Source organism: Anomalospiza imberbis, chromosome 14 (genome assembly GCF_031753505.1).
Source record: "Anomalospiza imberbis isolate Cuckoo-Finch-1a 21T00152 chromosome 14, ASM3175350v1, whole genome shotgun sequence".
Taxonomy (NCBI): Eukaryota; Metazoa; Chordata; class Aves; order Passeriformes; family Viduidae; genus Anomalospiza; species Anomalospiza imberbis.
In genome coordinates, this window is record NC_089694.1 from 9,850,358 (window position 1) to 9,863,795 (window position 13,438).

Here is a 13,438-nt window from a genome sequence, read left to right on the forward strand (position 1 = left end):
TGACTGTAATTTTCTATAAACATATTTTGAATTTAAGCACTCTCGAAAAAAAATAATTGTAGCGTGTTTCTGTATAAGTGGTAAAAAGCTGCAAATTAGAACAATTCTGTCAAGTAAACCACCAAGGCTGTTTAGCTTTTCTTTTGTATTTCAGAGTGTAGGGTTGTGCCTGTGTATGTGCTCACCTACCAGGAAGAGGCCATACATTTCTATCTGTATCAGAGCTGCTTCTGGAGAGCAGGATTGACTTTCAGGGATGTTTGTGATGCTTTTGAAACACCATCTACTTAAGTTCCTTATAAAAAGTCTTGTATTGTAATTAATCCTGCAGGAAGACTCATTTTTAGGTTCTGTGCCTACTGTGAGTAGAAAAATGTGAGTTTTTCCAAAACTCTCACTTTCTAATTGGCAATTCTAATTACTCAATGATTCTCTGTATCCATGTTTTGGTGTGATTAAGTAGAAAAGACAAATTTTAAATATCCTTATTTAGTATAAGTACTGTATGACTTTAAGATGCATCATTTTGCATTATAAGAAGCAGACATGATCTCACTGATTAGCTCGTGCATAGAAATACAGAGGTTCTTATTCTGGGTTGCCTTTTAGTATGTGTAACCATTGACATTCAGATAAACATGACTGCAATCAAGTCATACTAATCAAAAAGACTCCAATTTACTGCTTCAGGTATAAATAACAACAGAGTGGGAGAGAATCATCCTGTTCTGCTTGCACGTGACATGCTGAGTGATGCTGTGATGGAGAACTGCCTGGCAAGAGATTGAGTGGTTTTCTTTCCCAGCCCTGAACCTTTGTGTTCACTTTGCTGTACAAATGGGATTTGAGGTCCTTGACCAGTTTTCACCATGATCAGGACAAAAGAGGAAATAGTACTTCAGGTTTCCCTGCTGTTTTCTTTCTGACTGGCAAATATTACCTACCACATTGCCACAAACCAAAAGAGAAGTTTTCTATTGCAACGAACAAGAAGATGTTTTAAATTCTGTTCTATGCTAATATCAAAGTCCTAATTGTGATAGTAGTTGTCTCCTTGGTAGAATATTTTCAGTAACAAAAGGGACATTAGGCAGTGTCCTTTGTGCTGCACTTGTAGCAGGTAAAACTGAGCCAGAGGAAAGTGGCTTTGGATGACGATGATTCTTTTTTTCTACGTGTGTCCTCCCAGGGTTTCACAGACATTGTTCTAGAGAGAGTAATGCATGGAGGTGCCAACATTACTGGATTCCAGATTGTTAATAATGAAAATCCAATGGTTCAACAGTTTCTACAGCGCTGGATGAGGCTTGATGAAAGGGAATTCCCTGAAGCCAAAAACTCACCATTAAAGGTATTTATTTTAACCTGTCAGTGATGGGCATGATATGCTTTTAACAATACTTTGGGAGTTTTTAGCCTCAGACATGTGCATGAGTATGATACAGGTCCCCAGTGAGACCATGTCACAATATTCACTGCTCTTCCAGAAGAAAGAGGCAGGAGCTGTTACACACAAGTGCCCACCATGGTGGGAGTTCCTCAGAAGCAAAAGCTTGGTCTTGCAAATCCTGTCACTGTGCAGTGGATATAAAAACTTCTAACGTGAACCTATTGAGTTAGTCTGTGGCTGGATATGGGGGCTAGTTAGGTTAGGTTTTAGATGCAAAATGTAGATTACTAGTCCATTTTAATGGTAATAGAGAATTTCACATGCAAAATGAAGTAGCTCTGGATTCACTGAGGAGCCACTGCTGCCTCCTAGTTACTGCTGGCAGTTAACCTCACAATCTAACCCTCTGTTTTGCACCACTTTCCTTTACTTAAACAGTCTGGTTATTAAAACTGAAACCAATATTTTTTTTTTTTTTTAATGAAAGTCACAGTTCACTGATTAGATGAAGTAAATGCTCTGTTAGTAGGAAACTTGCAACCTGTTACTATCTCACCCAGATTTTTTCCTTCCTGTCATAGAGAGGGATGCTATTCACTGTCCTGTGAAGGAGTGCATCAGGGAAACTCTGTCTAGGTACAGAAGTCATAAAATCTTCTAGGACCACTGCATATTAGTAATATTCTTATTATGTTCCTTCTTTCTCTTCTTTTGGTGAGATCTGTTCTTTTTCACTGTTATCCATAGGTGAATGAAACCTGGGTATGGTAGTATACAGACTGGTTTCTCAGGGCAGCCAAACCTAAAAACCACTGCCCTGACAAGACAGTTCATGTCTTGTGTGTTTGATTTGGGAAGGACACATGCAAATTGACGGAACAGATTTGGAATTCAAAATTACTTTGATGAACTGGAATAATGTCTCAGTATGAGTAAGACAAAATTCAAGAAAGCATTAAAATACTAGATGGGAAGGAAAAATCTAGTCCAGTTCCATGCATGGGGGCAGCAGGGTAGGCAGTAGCCCTGGCTTGGGCTACAGACAGAAAAGGAGCCGTTTATGAGGGTCTGCTCCTTCTGGCAGTGCCATTCATTAATGACTGCTGCCATTTGGAGAGATACTGTTCCATCCCCGGGATCATGTAATTTCTGAGAGGGAGGAAAATTTTCTTAATCCCACGGCATCTCACAGCCTTTCTGGCATTTCAGAGGAAGCAGAGAAAGGCGAACAGAGGCAACAAAAACCAGATTAGTGTATTGTTGCCTGTGGATTAGGACTTAGTCCTGCTTTCTAAAGCTTTCTAGCGGTGATGCAGAAGTGAAGATAAGTATCATACTAATCTTAAAAGCTCTGAAATATACAAAGCTAACCTGAGATGATTTTCTTCCACTTGAAAGCAATTTACCTTGAGGAAAAAATTATTCTCCCTCCTTAAAAAAGAATCTTAAGTATATGGTACAAACACAAAGATTACATTACCTTTCCACAGATGTACAACTCATTATAGAAATTTGCACAGTATTTGTCAATCAGACAAAAAGCATACTTAAGAATTGATGTACAATATTTTTGATTGGGAAATAAAATTGCCTAGAGATTAAAGTCCTGATGTTTAATTTATTCTGTATTTTATCAGCCTTTCCCTTCTTTCTCTCTTTTTTCTCTTTGCATGCTCATGCATTTATAAGTAGAATTCAAATAAAGTAGAAAATTAGATAGCTCTCTTGGCATGACTTGGAAGAGGCTGCATTAAGGTTACTGACAGTTGACGCAGTCTGCTGAAAAAATTATCAGTGTGTAAGTTTTATGTAGTGCTATATTGGACAGCTATTACAAGACTTTTTTTAATACAGGAACAAATACATTAAAATTACTGTCCAGTTCTGTGTTATTTTGTGGATTGTGACGTATATAACCTTTGTTAACTTTCTAAAAGAGGAGAGAGTGATTATTGCAAAGCATCGCAGGGAGAGGTAAAAGTGGGCAGGATCAGAAGAGTGCCTGTGCTGTAGAGTCAGAGCAGGAACCACCACCCACTCCCAGTAAGTTTATAAGCTGCTGTCATTTAAAGCTCAGTGAAATGTCTGCTCCATCACCTTCTTCACAGCCCTACCTTTGCACTCTTTTTTATCAGACCCAATTCTCTTGATCTGCACATGCAGACACGCCTTGTTCTGTGCAGAGTTCCTATGGCTTGGTATCAAACTGAAGAACTTGCAGTAAGATAATACTCAGTTTTAAGAAATGCAGAACCTCCAATTGTGCTATCCTGCCCTACAGGATCGAATTAATTTCTGAATATAATAAATCTTATCCATAAAGATAGTAGCTGAATGAGCTGCTGAAACTTGGATTTCTGGCTTTCTAACTCACACATGGGCATCAGGTCTTGTGGCCTGAACTCCAGCACAAGGTTCCTTAGGAGGCAGGATCTCTATGGGACCACAGGCAGCCAAAAGAAGGGCAGGTGCACCTTCCATTCTTCATTTCTTCCTTTGTTCTCTTACAAATGATGTGGAGGTATTGAGGTTCACTTACAAGGGACTTGAAATCTGCTCTTACAGACTGAGCATGTTCAATTGCTCCCAGTTAGGTCCATGCTGAGAGGGTCTCCTCTACACAGACCCTGAAATTACAGGCGTGCTGTAATGCCAGTGGAACCCAGGGAGGTCATATACAAAGCCCAGGCCACTCTAGGAGGGAAGAACTTTCAGACAACAGATACATGTGGAAAAAATACACAAAAAAACCCTCTTTGATGACATTTTCTAGGTGATACTAAATTTATAGCACTGGGGGGATGTCACCAGATAACGTGCAACGAGCAGTGAATGAAGCTGACAGCAACAGGAACATGTAAGATAAGTTGTCTGGGGGTTTGTTCAAAAGCTGCTGCTCCACAGAGCTTACCACCCTCTGCAGATTTATCGTGGAGTAAGGGAAGGCAGATGGTGAATTACCAAGGTGATGTAATGCCTAAAGTGTATTTTGTGATTACTTGCTTGTATAGCTGTTTTCTAAGAAAAGTAATCTTATCTATTCCTTGCCACAGATGCTACCTAATCAGGATTGTGATCGAAACAGAAATTATTTATGCTAACTTCAAGTCAAAGCTCTCTTGGCAATCTTGTTAAAAACAAACAAAAATACCTAATGCAAAAACTCAAATATGAGCTTTCCTTTGTTATCAGTATGGTTCAGCATAGAATTGCAGACATTTGTAGTAAGCTCATCTAGATGAGCAAGGTTCCAATTAAATTGAAATTTTATGCAACTATGAACTGGTATTTTTATTTTGCTGCTATATGCTATACAGAATCAAAATATTTTTAATGTGTTAATTGAAATAGGTAGAATTGGTACATAGCAGCAGATGAAGGACAAGCAAGAGAGCAAGCGAAGGGTTCACAGTCGATAAGATTTCTTGGGGTCAGATTTGTTTTTCAAAGTGCAATTCATCTCTCTAGCTTTCTGGAGACAAGAATACCTCTGATTTTTTTCCAGCCCCTGTAGTGATATAAACTATTTTAAATAAGGTTCAAATCCACTTACTGATAAAAAGAAACTCCTTATATGTCAGTGTGAATTTGGCTCACTGCATAATTTGGGGCCCATGGAATTTTTGTTTTATGTAGCCTCACACTTCATCTCTAACAGTGACCAGCAGATCAGTCACCAGCCCTGAACAGCAAGCATGATTCTTCTGTTCTAACAAAGAGGAGGACTTGATGTGTTACCTGGGGCAATTCTAAAATTGCAGCTTGTTGCTATATTTTCTTTGTATCGATTGCAGTACACATCTGCACTGACCCATGATGCAGTCCTGGTCATAGCAGAGGCTTTCCGGTACCTCCGAAGGCAGCGTGTGGATGTCTCCAGGAGAGGCAGTGCTGGAGACTGCCTGGCTAACCCTGCAGTGCCATGGAGCCAAGGGATTGATATAGAAAGAGCACTGAAAATGGTAAGGGCAAAGATAACAGCTAAAGAGCAACAGCAGCAATTCTGTAGTGCTTGTGTCCTGCTCTGTGCACACAGAGCTTCTGTGCTCACACAAACAGCTGCAGCTCCTCAGGGGAAACAAAGTAAAAAACAAAGTTAATGATGAACTTCAAAGGATGGATAAAATAAATTCAGTAGAGGGCAAGGCATAACATACTAGCTCTCAAAACTTTGGCCAAAATCCCTCTGGTACTGATGCAGCAGCTGCCTGATTGTCCCCACCAGAGCACCTACAATCCCTCAGCTCCCCTGTAACACCCCAGCTTCCCAGGAGAGTGAGTATGAGCCATTTTGCAATCAAACACATATTGGGGGTTTCTGAAGGCAGGGTGAGCCTGCAAATCTGACTAATAGAACTAGACTGGGTCTTTGGTACATGTGTTCTAATTCTTGCAGGGATAGATGTGTTTATGAACTTAAATGCATGTGTGCAGTTTTGATAATTTGCCAGTAAAAAGTCAATATAGATTGGTTTAAAACAGTGGAGAAATTGTTGTTGGTCATAGCAGTACTGACAGATCTCAGCACCAGCCTGAACCTAGCAACAGTTTAGCCTCCAACCAGTTCTGATTCCTGGCATAACTTTGCACTCAGCCAGATTACCTTCTGCATGGCCGGATTTTTATCCCTAACACTAATTATGGCATGGGATCCTGCCTCACTTATGTCTCTAATTTTGTTGATTTTTAACTCTTGTTAGTCTGCTATTTGTGTTAAAGCAAGTGACAACAGGAAAAATTGGATAATGTTTTTGTAGATACAAAAGACAAGATTGCTGCTTTTAATCTGGCTCAAGTAACACTCAAACAAACCTGTTAGCATTGATTATATTAATGCAGACATAGAACTGGAGTGAGTGAGAACAGAATTAAGCCTGTGTTAGGTGGAAACAAATCCTAGGTCAATCTTCATACACTTAGCTTAATTGCTGCTTTTTCTCAGCTACCAAATTGGGAGGATTGTATCACAATATTATATTGAGTTGTGGATGGTTATAATCAGATTATATCACTCTTAAAACTGAGGTGGTATAGTCTCACATAAAAAGAGCCAGAGCTCTTTTTTTATGCCATTTTTTCACCTCCTAACATATACCCTCACTGCACATTCATTAGTGTAGCATTGCACACTTTTGAAGAGAAATAACTAAATTCAGTCCTCACAATAGTTAAAGAATTTGTGCTGTATTGATACATGAGGTATTCATGTCAATAGAGAAAACCAGCACTGCAATAGGACACTCCCTTATTTAGGAGAATTTATTTAAAAAATATTAAAACCATATTAAAAGGCATGATTGGCAAAAAATGAAGAATATTGACTTTTAGCTGGCTGCCTTGAATTTTTTTAGTTATTCAGAGTCATGTAAGCAAGGTTTCCATACCTCAGACGAGAGCTGCCCAGGATCATCCCACATGGCCTTCCAGTACCCATCCTGTCCATCACCTTCTCCCCTCTGTACAGACAATGATCTTGAATCTTTGCTTGGAAAAAAAAAACACACACAATTATTTAATAACTTTTTCTCTCCACTCTGTAGCATGAACTCAGATACGAATGCTTTTTCCAAGATATCCTTGAAATATCTATCCTGTGCCAGCAGAAGGTCCAGTGCCTCACTATAGTCACCTTGCTGGCAAGATAGTTAGCATTACTTGAAACTTCTTCCCAACAACCTTGAAAACCGTGCATATCTTTGTTTCTGAAGCTGGTTCTAACACATCTGGTCAGTGGCAGACTGTTGATCTGGACACTTGCAGTCATTCTGCAATTGCCTCCACACGCTGCCACCAAAAGTGTTTGAGTCCTGGCAAGCCTTCCTGCCTCAGTGCAGCCAGGTTTTGCTAAGTGCTGAGTTTTCCCACCAAAGAGAAACAAATTAAATTTGAAGCCAAAAGGTGTCCAGTGCATGAAGCTCATGTCTCAGTGGGCATCAGGATGGAGCCAGAGAAACAAGCTCTGTGAGACACCCAGTCACTGCTGTGCTAGGGGAGCCAGACAGCCTCCAGTAAATGCCAGATGCAGGCACAGCAACTCACATCTGGATGCAACTTATGTGTCAACTACCCTACAAATACATCTGCTCAGTACACAGCTGGTAAGACCACTTAGGGTCAAATTTGTTTTTCAAAGTGCAATTCATCTCTCTAGCTTTCTGGAGACAAGAATACCTCTGATTTTTTTTCCAGCCCCTGTAGTGATAGAAACTATTTTAAATAAGGTTCAAATCCACTTACTGATAAAAAGAAACTCCTTATATGTCAGTGTGAATTCGGCTCACTGCATAATTTGGGGCCCATGGAATTTTTGTTTTATGTAGCCTCACACCTCATCTCTAACAGTGACCAGCAGATCAGTCACCAGCCCTGAACAGTTTGCCTTTGACTAGTCTAGCATCACCTCTTCCTGTAACTTCTACAGCTTTTGCTAAATATTAAAGTTAATTTTCCCCTACTAAGGTTTGAGACTGTTACCTTTTCTGCCTGAGATGACAGCTTGTCAGTGTTGATAAGTGATAAACGAAAATACCTCATCCTTTCATACAGGGAAATAAGAAAGGCTTTTTTTTGAGACAAAGTACTTTATACTTCCCCTTCAGATGATTCATGTGAGTAGGTAATGATAATGACTTACCGTCTGTACACCCATCCATCCTGACTGAGACCAAAACCCCATAAGCAGTAGAGGCAATTGTCTGTGCTCATTCAGAGAAGACATTCGTTCTTTTCTCCTACACTGGGACTGATCTTAAAATAAAGCACTTCCCAGAATGAACAATGATACGCCATTCTGGTCTGTACTGCAGATCACTCTGTGCCATATTGTGAGGGGTTTAGCTGCACTAATTGTTGCTTGTGCCTCGCTGATGCTCCATTCTGTACCCATGAACCCAGTGTGACCAAGCATGGCAGGATCAGACTTTCTAACATTTAACATACCTGCAGGGCTAATTTCATTTAAATGCAGCTCACTCTGAGTCACCAGCTGAGTGCTAACAAGTATTTACAGCTGGAACTCAGAGAATGGGGACTGGGGTTGTTTTGAACAGTGCAACTGACTGTTCCAGAAGCAGTACAAGTCTCTTACATAGATAAAAAATAAAGTGAATCTTTTATTAAAATACTTTTCTATTTGTTCCCTCAAGGTGCAAGTTCAAGGAATGACAGGGAACATCCAGTTTGACACCTATGGGCGGAGAACAAATTACACTATTGATGTGTATGAAATGAAAGCTGCTGGATCACGGAAGGTGAGTTTCAAGACATGGATCCAGATTTCACACCATCTCAAATATTTATTCCAACATACGAATGAAATTCAAAAATACCAGAGACGCAGTGTAATAACAAGGTCCTGAGGAATGCACTCTTCATGCTGTCTTTCCTATCCCAGGAACATTGTTTATTCAGTTCCTGGACTAAACCACTCACCCTGCTTAACATCTTCACTGGTTTCCATGTCAACTTCAAACACAGCTTTTTCACTTAAAACCCTTCTGGAGCTTTTTCACTGCCAAGCATAATACCTGCTGTCATGGTCCTGTGCCTAGTCCTATCTTCTAAATTCCTGTCCATCTTTCCCTCCCTCTCCATATTGGGCTTTAGAGCCATACCAAGTACCTCTAAACATGGCCCAGCCACTCAGAGGGGTGCAGAGAACAGTGTTATTTCTGTGTTGTGCAGAAATACAAAAGCTATTGTGACAGCCCAGTGATGCAGCCAAAGGTCAGCATCAGCCAGCTGATAAAGTCACCTCGTGCTCACAGAGGGTTTTGTGTCCCACACTGGAGATAATGCAGCTGTGCCTGCATTGCCAATGATGTCTGTGCATCTAAAGCCAGCTCAGGTCTGCAGGGGCTGTATTGGATAAAAACCACAAAATCAGAGAATTTTACTCAGAATGCTATGCAGTTTCTCTTCTTGTCTGTAGTATGTTCTTATACTGTGGATATATGGGAATTTATTCCACAGGCACCATACTGATGTGAATTGAGATAGGGAGAATTTAAAATGTATTTTCACTTAAAGGTGGCTTGTGTTGATTTGCTCTTGGGCTTGAGAACATTGTTTCTTTAAGGAAATGGATGTAAAGCAAATGTAGTCCCTTAATGACAAAAACAGTGAATGAGAAATGTTACAAAGCCTTACGTATTGATAGTTGCTCTTACATGTTCAGGTACCAGAGTCCTTGTAAAGATGTGAATGAGGTAACAATCTCCATTTTTATAGGCTGGTTATTGGAATGAATATGAAAGATATGTGCCAGCATTAGATCAGCTGCCCTCTAATGACAGTTCATCTGTGGAGAACAGAACTATAGTAGTCACTACCATCTTGGTAAGTTTTATGTTTGTAGTGTGTTTGTATGTAGGAAACAAGGCACGTGACTCCTGAGGTGTGTTAGACACCTTGTCAGGAGGCAGATGTTGCATACTGTGTGAATTCAAGTGACTGGAAAGTTCAGTATCTTCCAGAGGTGTTCTGAGGGCTCGACCCTGCTAACTTATGTATGTATCAGTAAGTCTGCTCACAGGAGGAGCTCACTGAGCTCACCATTGTGCTTTGCTGCTTCCCAGACACTTGAACTCAATTAAGTGCCTCATGTAAGTGAAGTTATTATGTATGCATGTAAATGAGCACAGAGATTGGCCTTTGTGCTGTAGAGTCAAATCTTGCACCCCTCACTCAGGTACAGCTCCTGTAAACTCAACCCCTGTGGACTGAGTAAGGGTGGCACAATGCAGCCTGTAGAGAACTGGAACTGCTCTAGCACTGGGTGAAAAGCAGCCTTTTCCTGTGCAATTCCAAAGGAGCAAAGCTCTTCATGTGTGTCTCGAGCAGCAGCACCTGTGTCAGTCCCAACACCTCTACAGATCTGCTCTGTACAGCATTCCTTGGGACTTCTGTGCTTTTTACAAGTCTAATAAGCATGAGTTAATTTTATGCTGTTTACTGAAGCATTGTATTTTATACTCCTATGGATTTAGTGAGATGTAATCAGCATTTCAACTAGAATTTTCCAAGAAGGCTAAGGGAATTCAGTGACAAAAAGTGCTGCTGCAGATTTCAACCTAGCTTCCCTTAGGCTTCTTTGAAAATATCTCCATCAGAGCCCCATTCTTGGTCACTGGGGCCTTAGAAAATTGTGGTGATGGTACAGGTGTTGGATATGTCAGTCTTTCAACACTAAAATTTGAATTATTGCTACAGTGATGCTACTTGACTGTCTGATCAGGCCTAATTCTGCAAACAGATGTGTAACTTTGTTAAAAAGTCCTGTTGTCTTCAATGGCTCCTTACTAGGAATACAGTCCATCGTATGTGTGGCTGTAGGATCAGCCAAGGATTTTTATGCTGCTGAAGTCTTTCTAATTTCTGTACCAAAGCAGGAAATATTGTAAATATTTGCCAGTAGTATAAAGGATAATAACAGCTCTCATTTTGTGTGCTTTACAGCTGTATTTTACATTCATAGACTTTTGATCTTTACTTTTGTTTCGAAGGAATCACCATATGTAATGTATAAGAAAAACCATGAACAACTAGAAGGGAATGAGAGATATGAAGGATATTGTGTAGACTTAGCTTCTGAAATAGCAAAACATGTTGGAATAAAATACAAACTGTCAATTGTTGGAGATGGGAAATATGGAGCTAGGGACCCTGAGACTAAGATATGGAATGGCATGGTGGGTGAACTGGTCTATGGGGTAAGTTTCTCTTAACCTTCATTTTAATGTTCTTTATAAAAAATTATGCTCAAAGTTAATAAACTGCAAAATAAAGATCATCTGTTTGAATACTACCTTTAAAATTCTAGATATTTCTTTGTATTGCCATCTTTATAGTCTACTTTTCTAATTGTTTTATTTAGTGTCACTTTTTTACTGCTATTCTCCAAGTCCACAAAGTCTTGAGAAGTAACATTGGGAAACTTCAAATTCTTGTTTATAGCAGAATTTCCAGTTTGTTCTTTATATGCTGCTTCTTCATTTGCCAGATCTCCTTTTTCTGTATCAGTCTCTTAAATGCTGGGGGGATGTCCCTCTCATTAAAGGTCTGATCTGGGATGCTGAGCCTTACTGGGTCACTGATCTTGGTTTGTGTTTGACCAGACCCACCCATTTAACTCCATGGTTACTTTTCAGGGTAAAAAGCAATACAGGTGTGAAATCACCCACATGTTTTTTTTCTCTTTAAACCCTGGGTTTGGCTTCAAAAATCAACTGTCAGACCAAAAAAAAAAAAAAAAAAGCTAATTCACGGCATTCTTTATATTTCTATATTGGGTGTACATCACTTTGTTTAGCAAGAACAAAAACAGCCCGGAATTGCCATTTTAGAACCTTCTTTGAAAATGAGAATTTTGGAATACAGTTAAACCAGATGGAAAGGGGAGAAAAATGGCTTTGCAGAAAAGACTTCTCAAGCTGATATTTCATCTTTTTTTTCCTCAAATGCTAATGAGATGATTTATAATTCCGCCCAAATCTTTTTTGCAGTTTATTTTTAACAAGCTTCCCTTTATTAAAAATATCTGAACAGAAGCACATATTTCAATTGCATCCTTTTGTTCTGTGGCTGAGTGTAATTTCTAAAAGTCACCTCAAAATTTCCTTGGGATAATGCATCATCATTCTTGCAAAATGTTTGGTGAGATAATTCTTTTCCAATGAATCAGTCTTTTTTAAGTAACTGCTAGATTTTCACAAGTTTTCTTGCTCTGGAGCAGTCAGTCCTGATGCTTTATTATGTAATTGGTAGCCTGTTGTACTTGAAAATGTTTTATAGAAATAACAATGTTTTTATTGTATTGTACTGTGGCAGGGGGGGAAATCTGCTGATTACAGAAAGTAAACAGGGTTCTGGACCCTTGGATTACTTCTTTGCTTCCCTGTTGCTTTGAGGTTTGACGTTATGCAAATCTTCTGAACTCTGCCTGCCTCAGTTGTGCAATTTGGGAAACTGAAGTTTGCTCTCTTAGAGAACACAGGTCCATTGAGAATCTCTGAAGCAAAGGTTTAGTTTAGTTCCAAGCAAATTACATTGCACTGGAAACCTACAGCCTGTGTGGTTCAAGAAATATCAAGAGTATCAGCTGTAATCTGTGAGCTCTGGTCATTTTGATGTACTTGCAAGTGACAAGCAATGAGACTTGTTCATTCACTTAAAAAATAACCATACCATGTGGGAAAAGCATGGCAAAAGATAACCTGAAATTGCTGCTAACAGTCAGAGCACAGGGGCTGTGTAGACTAGGGGAGGAAAGGTGTGATGTGGGCTACAGCTTTTGTGTCTTGAGCCCAGTAAGATTAGTCTGTGCAGCTGCCATACAAGATCCACCTGCATAAAGGGCCTCTGAGGGCTGGAACACCTGTCCTGTGAGGAAAGGCTGAGAGAGTTGAGACTCTTCAGTCTGATGAAGTGAAGGCTCCAAAGAGACCATAAAGCACCTTCCAATACCTAAAGGGGCTATAAGATAAATGGAGAGGGATGTTTTAGAGGGTCATGTGATAAGATAAGGAGGAATGGCTTTAAACTGAAAGAAGGCAGATTCAGATTAGATATTAGGAAGAAATTCTTCATTGTGGGGGTGCTGAGGACGTGGCCCAGGTTGCCCACAGAGGCAGTGGATGCCCCATCCCTGGAAACATTGAAGGTCAGGCTGGACAGAGCTCTAACCACCCTGAACTAGTGGAAGTCCCTGCTTACTGCAGAGAGGTTGAACTAGATGGTCTTTAAATGTCCTTTCCAACCCAAACCAATGTGTGATAAGCAGGTTGGCTGCAGCTGCCTTTTCCACAGCCTCTTGGGACCAGCCTAACTCAAGAGAGCTCTGCCTCCTTAGCATCAAACTTAGCCCTAATCACACTTGTGACCTTTCCACGCCAGCAAAACCAGCCCTGCAGGCACCACAGACCATTCCTTAAAACAACCCCAAAACCACCCACCATTCTCCTTTTTCCCTGCAAAAAGGTCAGTTCCTTTGTATTCTGAGCACAGTTTTCATCTGTGTTTTCTCGTTAATGAAAAATTGAGGAATGTTTC

The 13,438-nt window shown here is 40.1% G+C and overlaps 1 protein-coding gene across 7 annotated transcripts in view; it reads left to right on the forward strand.

The window, feature by feature from the left end:
- Positions 1-13,438, forward strand: part of GRIA3 (glutamate ionotropic receptor AMPA type subunit 3) — a 147,774-nt gene that overhangs the window by 84,080 nt on the left and 50,256 nt on the right. For 6 of the 7 annotated variants that reach the window (XR_011004104.1, XM_068204843.1, XM_068204842.1 and 3 more), the window contains 5 exons: positions 1,190-1,351; positions 5,185-5,352; positions 8,536-8,640; positions 9,620-9,727; positions 10,894-11,100. Coding sequence is in view for 6 of the 7 variants with exons in the window: in XM_068204843.1 (XP_068060944.1) it covers positions 1,190-1,351; positions 5,185-5,352; positions 8,536-8,640; positions 9,620-9,727; positions 10,894-11,100 (750 nt within the window). In the remaining variant the exon portion in view is untranslated. Of the gene's footprint in view, positions 1-1,189; positions 1,352-5,184; positions 5,353-8,535; positions 8,641-9,619; positions 9,728-10,079; positions 10,871-10,893; positions 11,101-13,438 lie in introns of those variants that run through there. The other variant, XM_068204846.1, reaches the window with a different exon arrangement.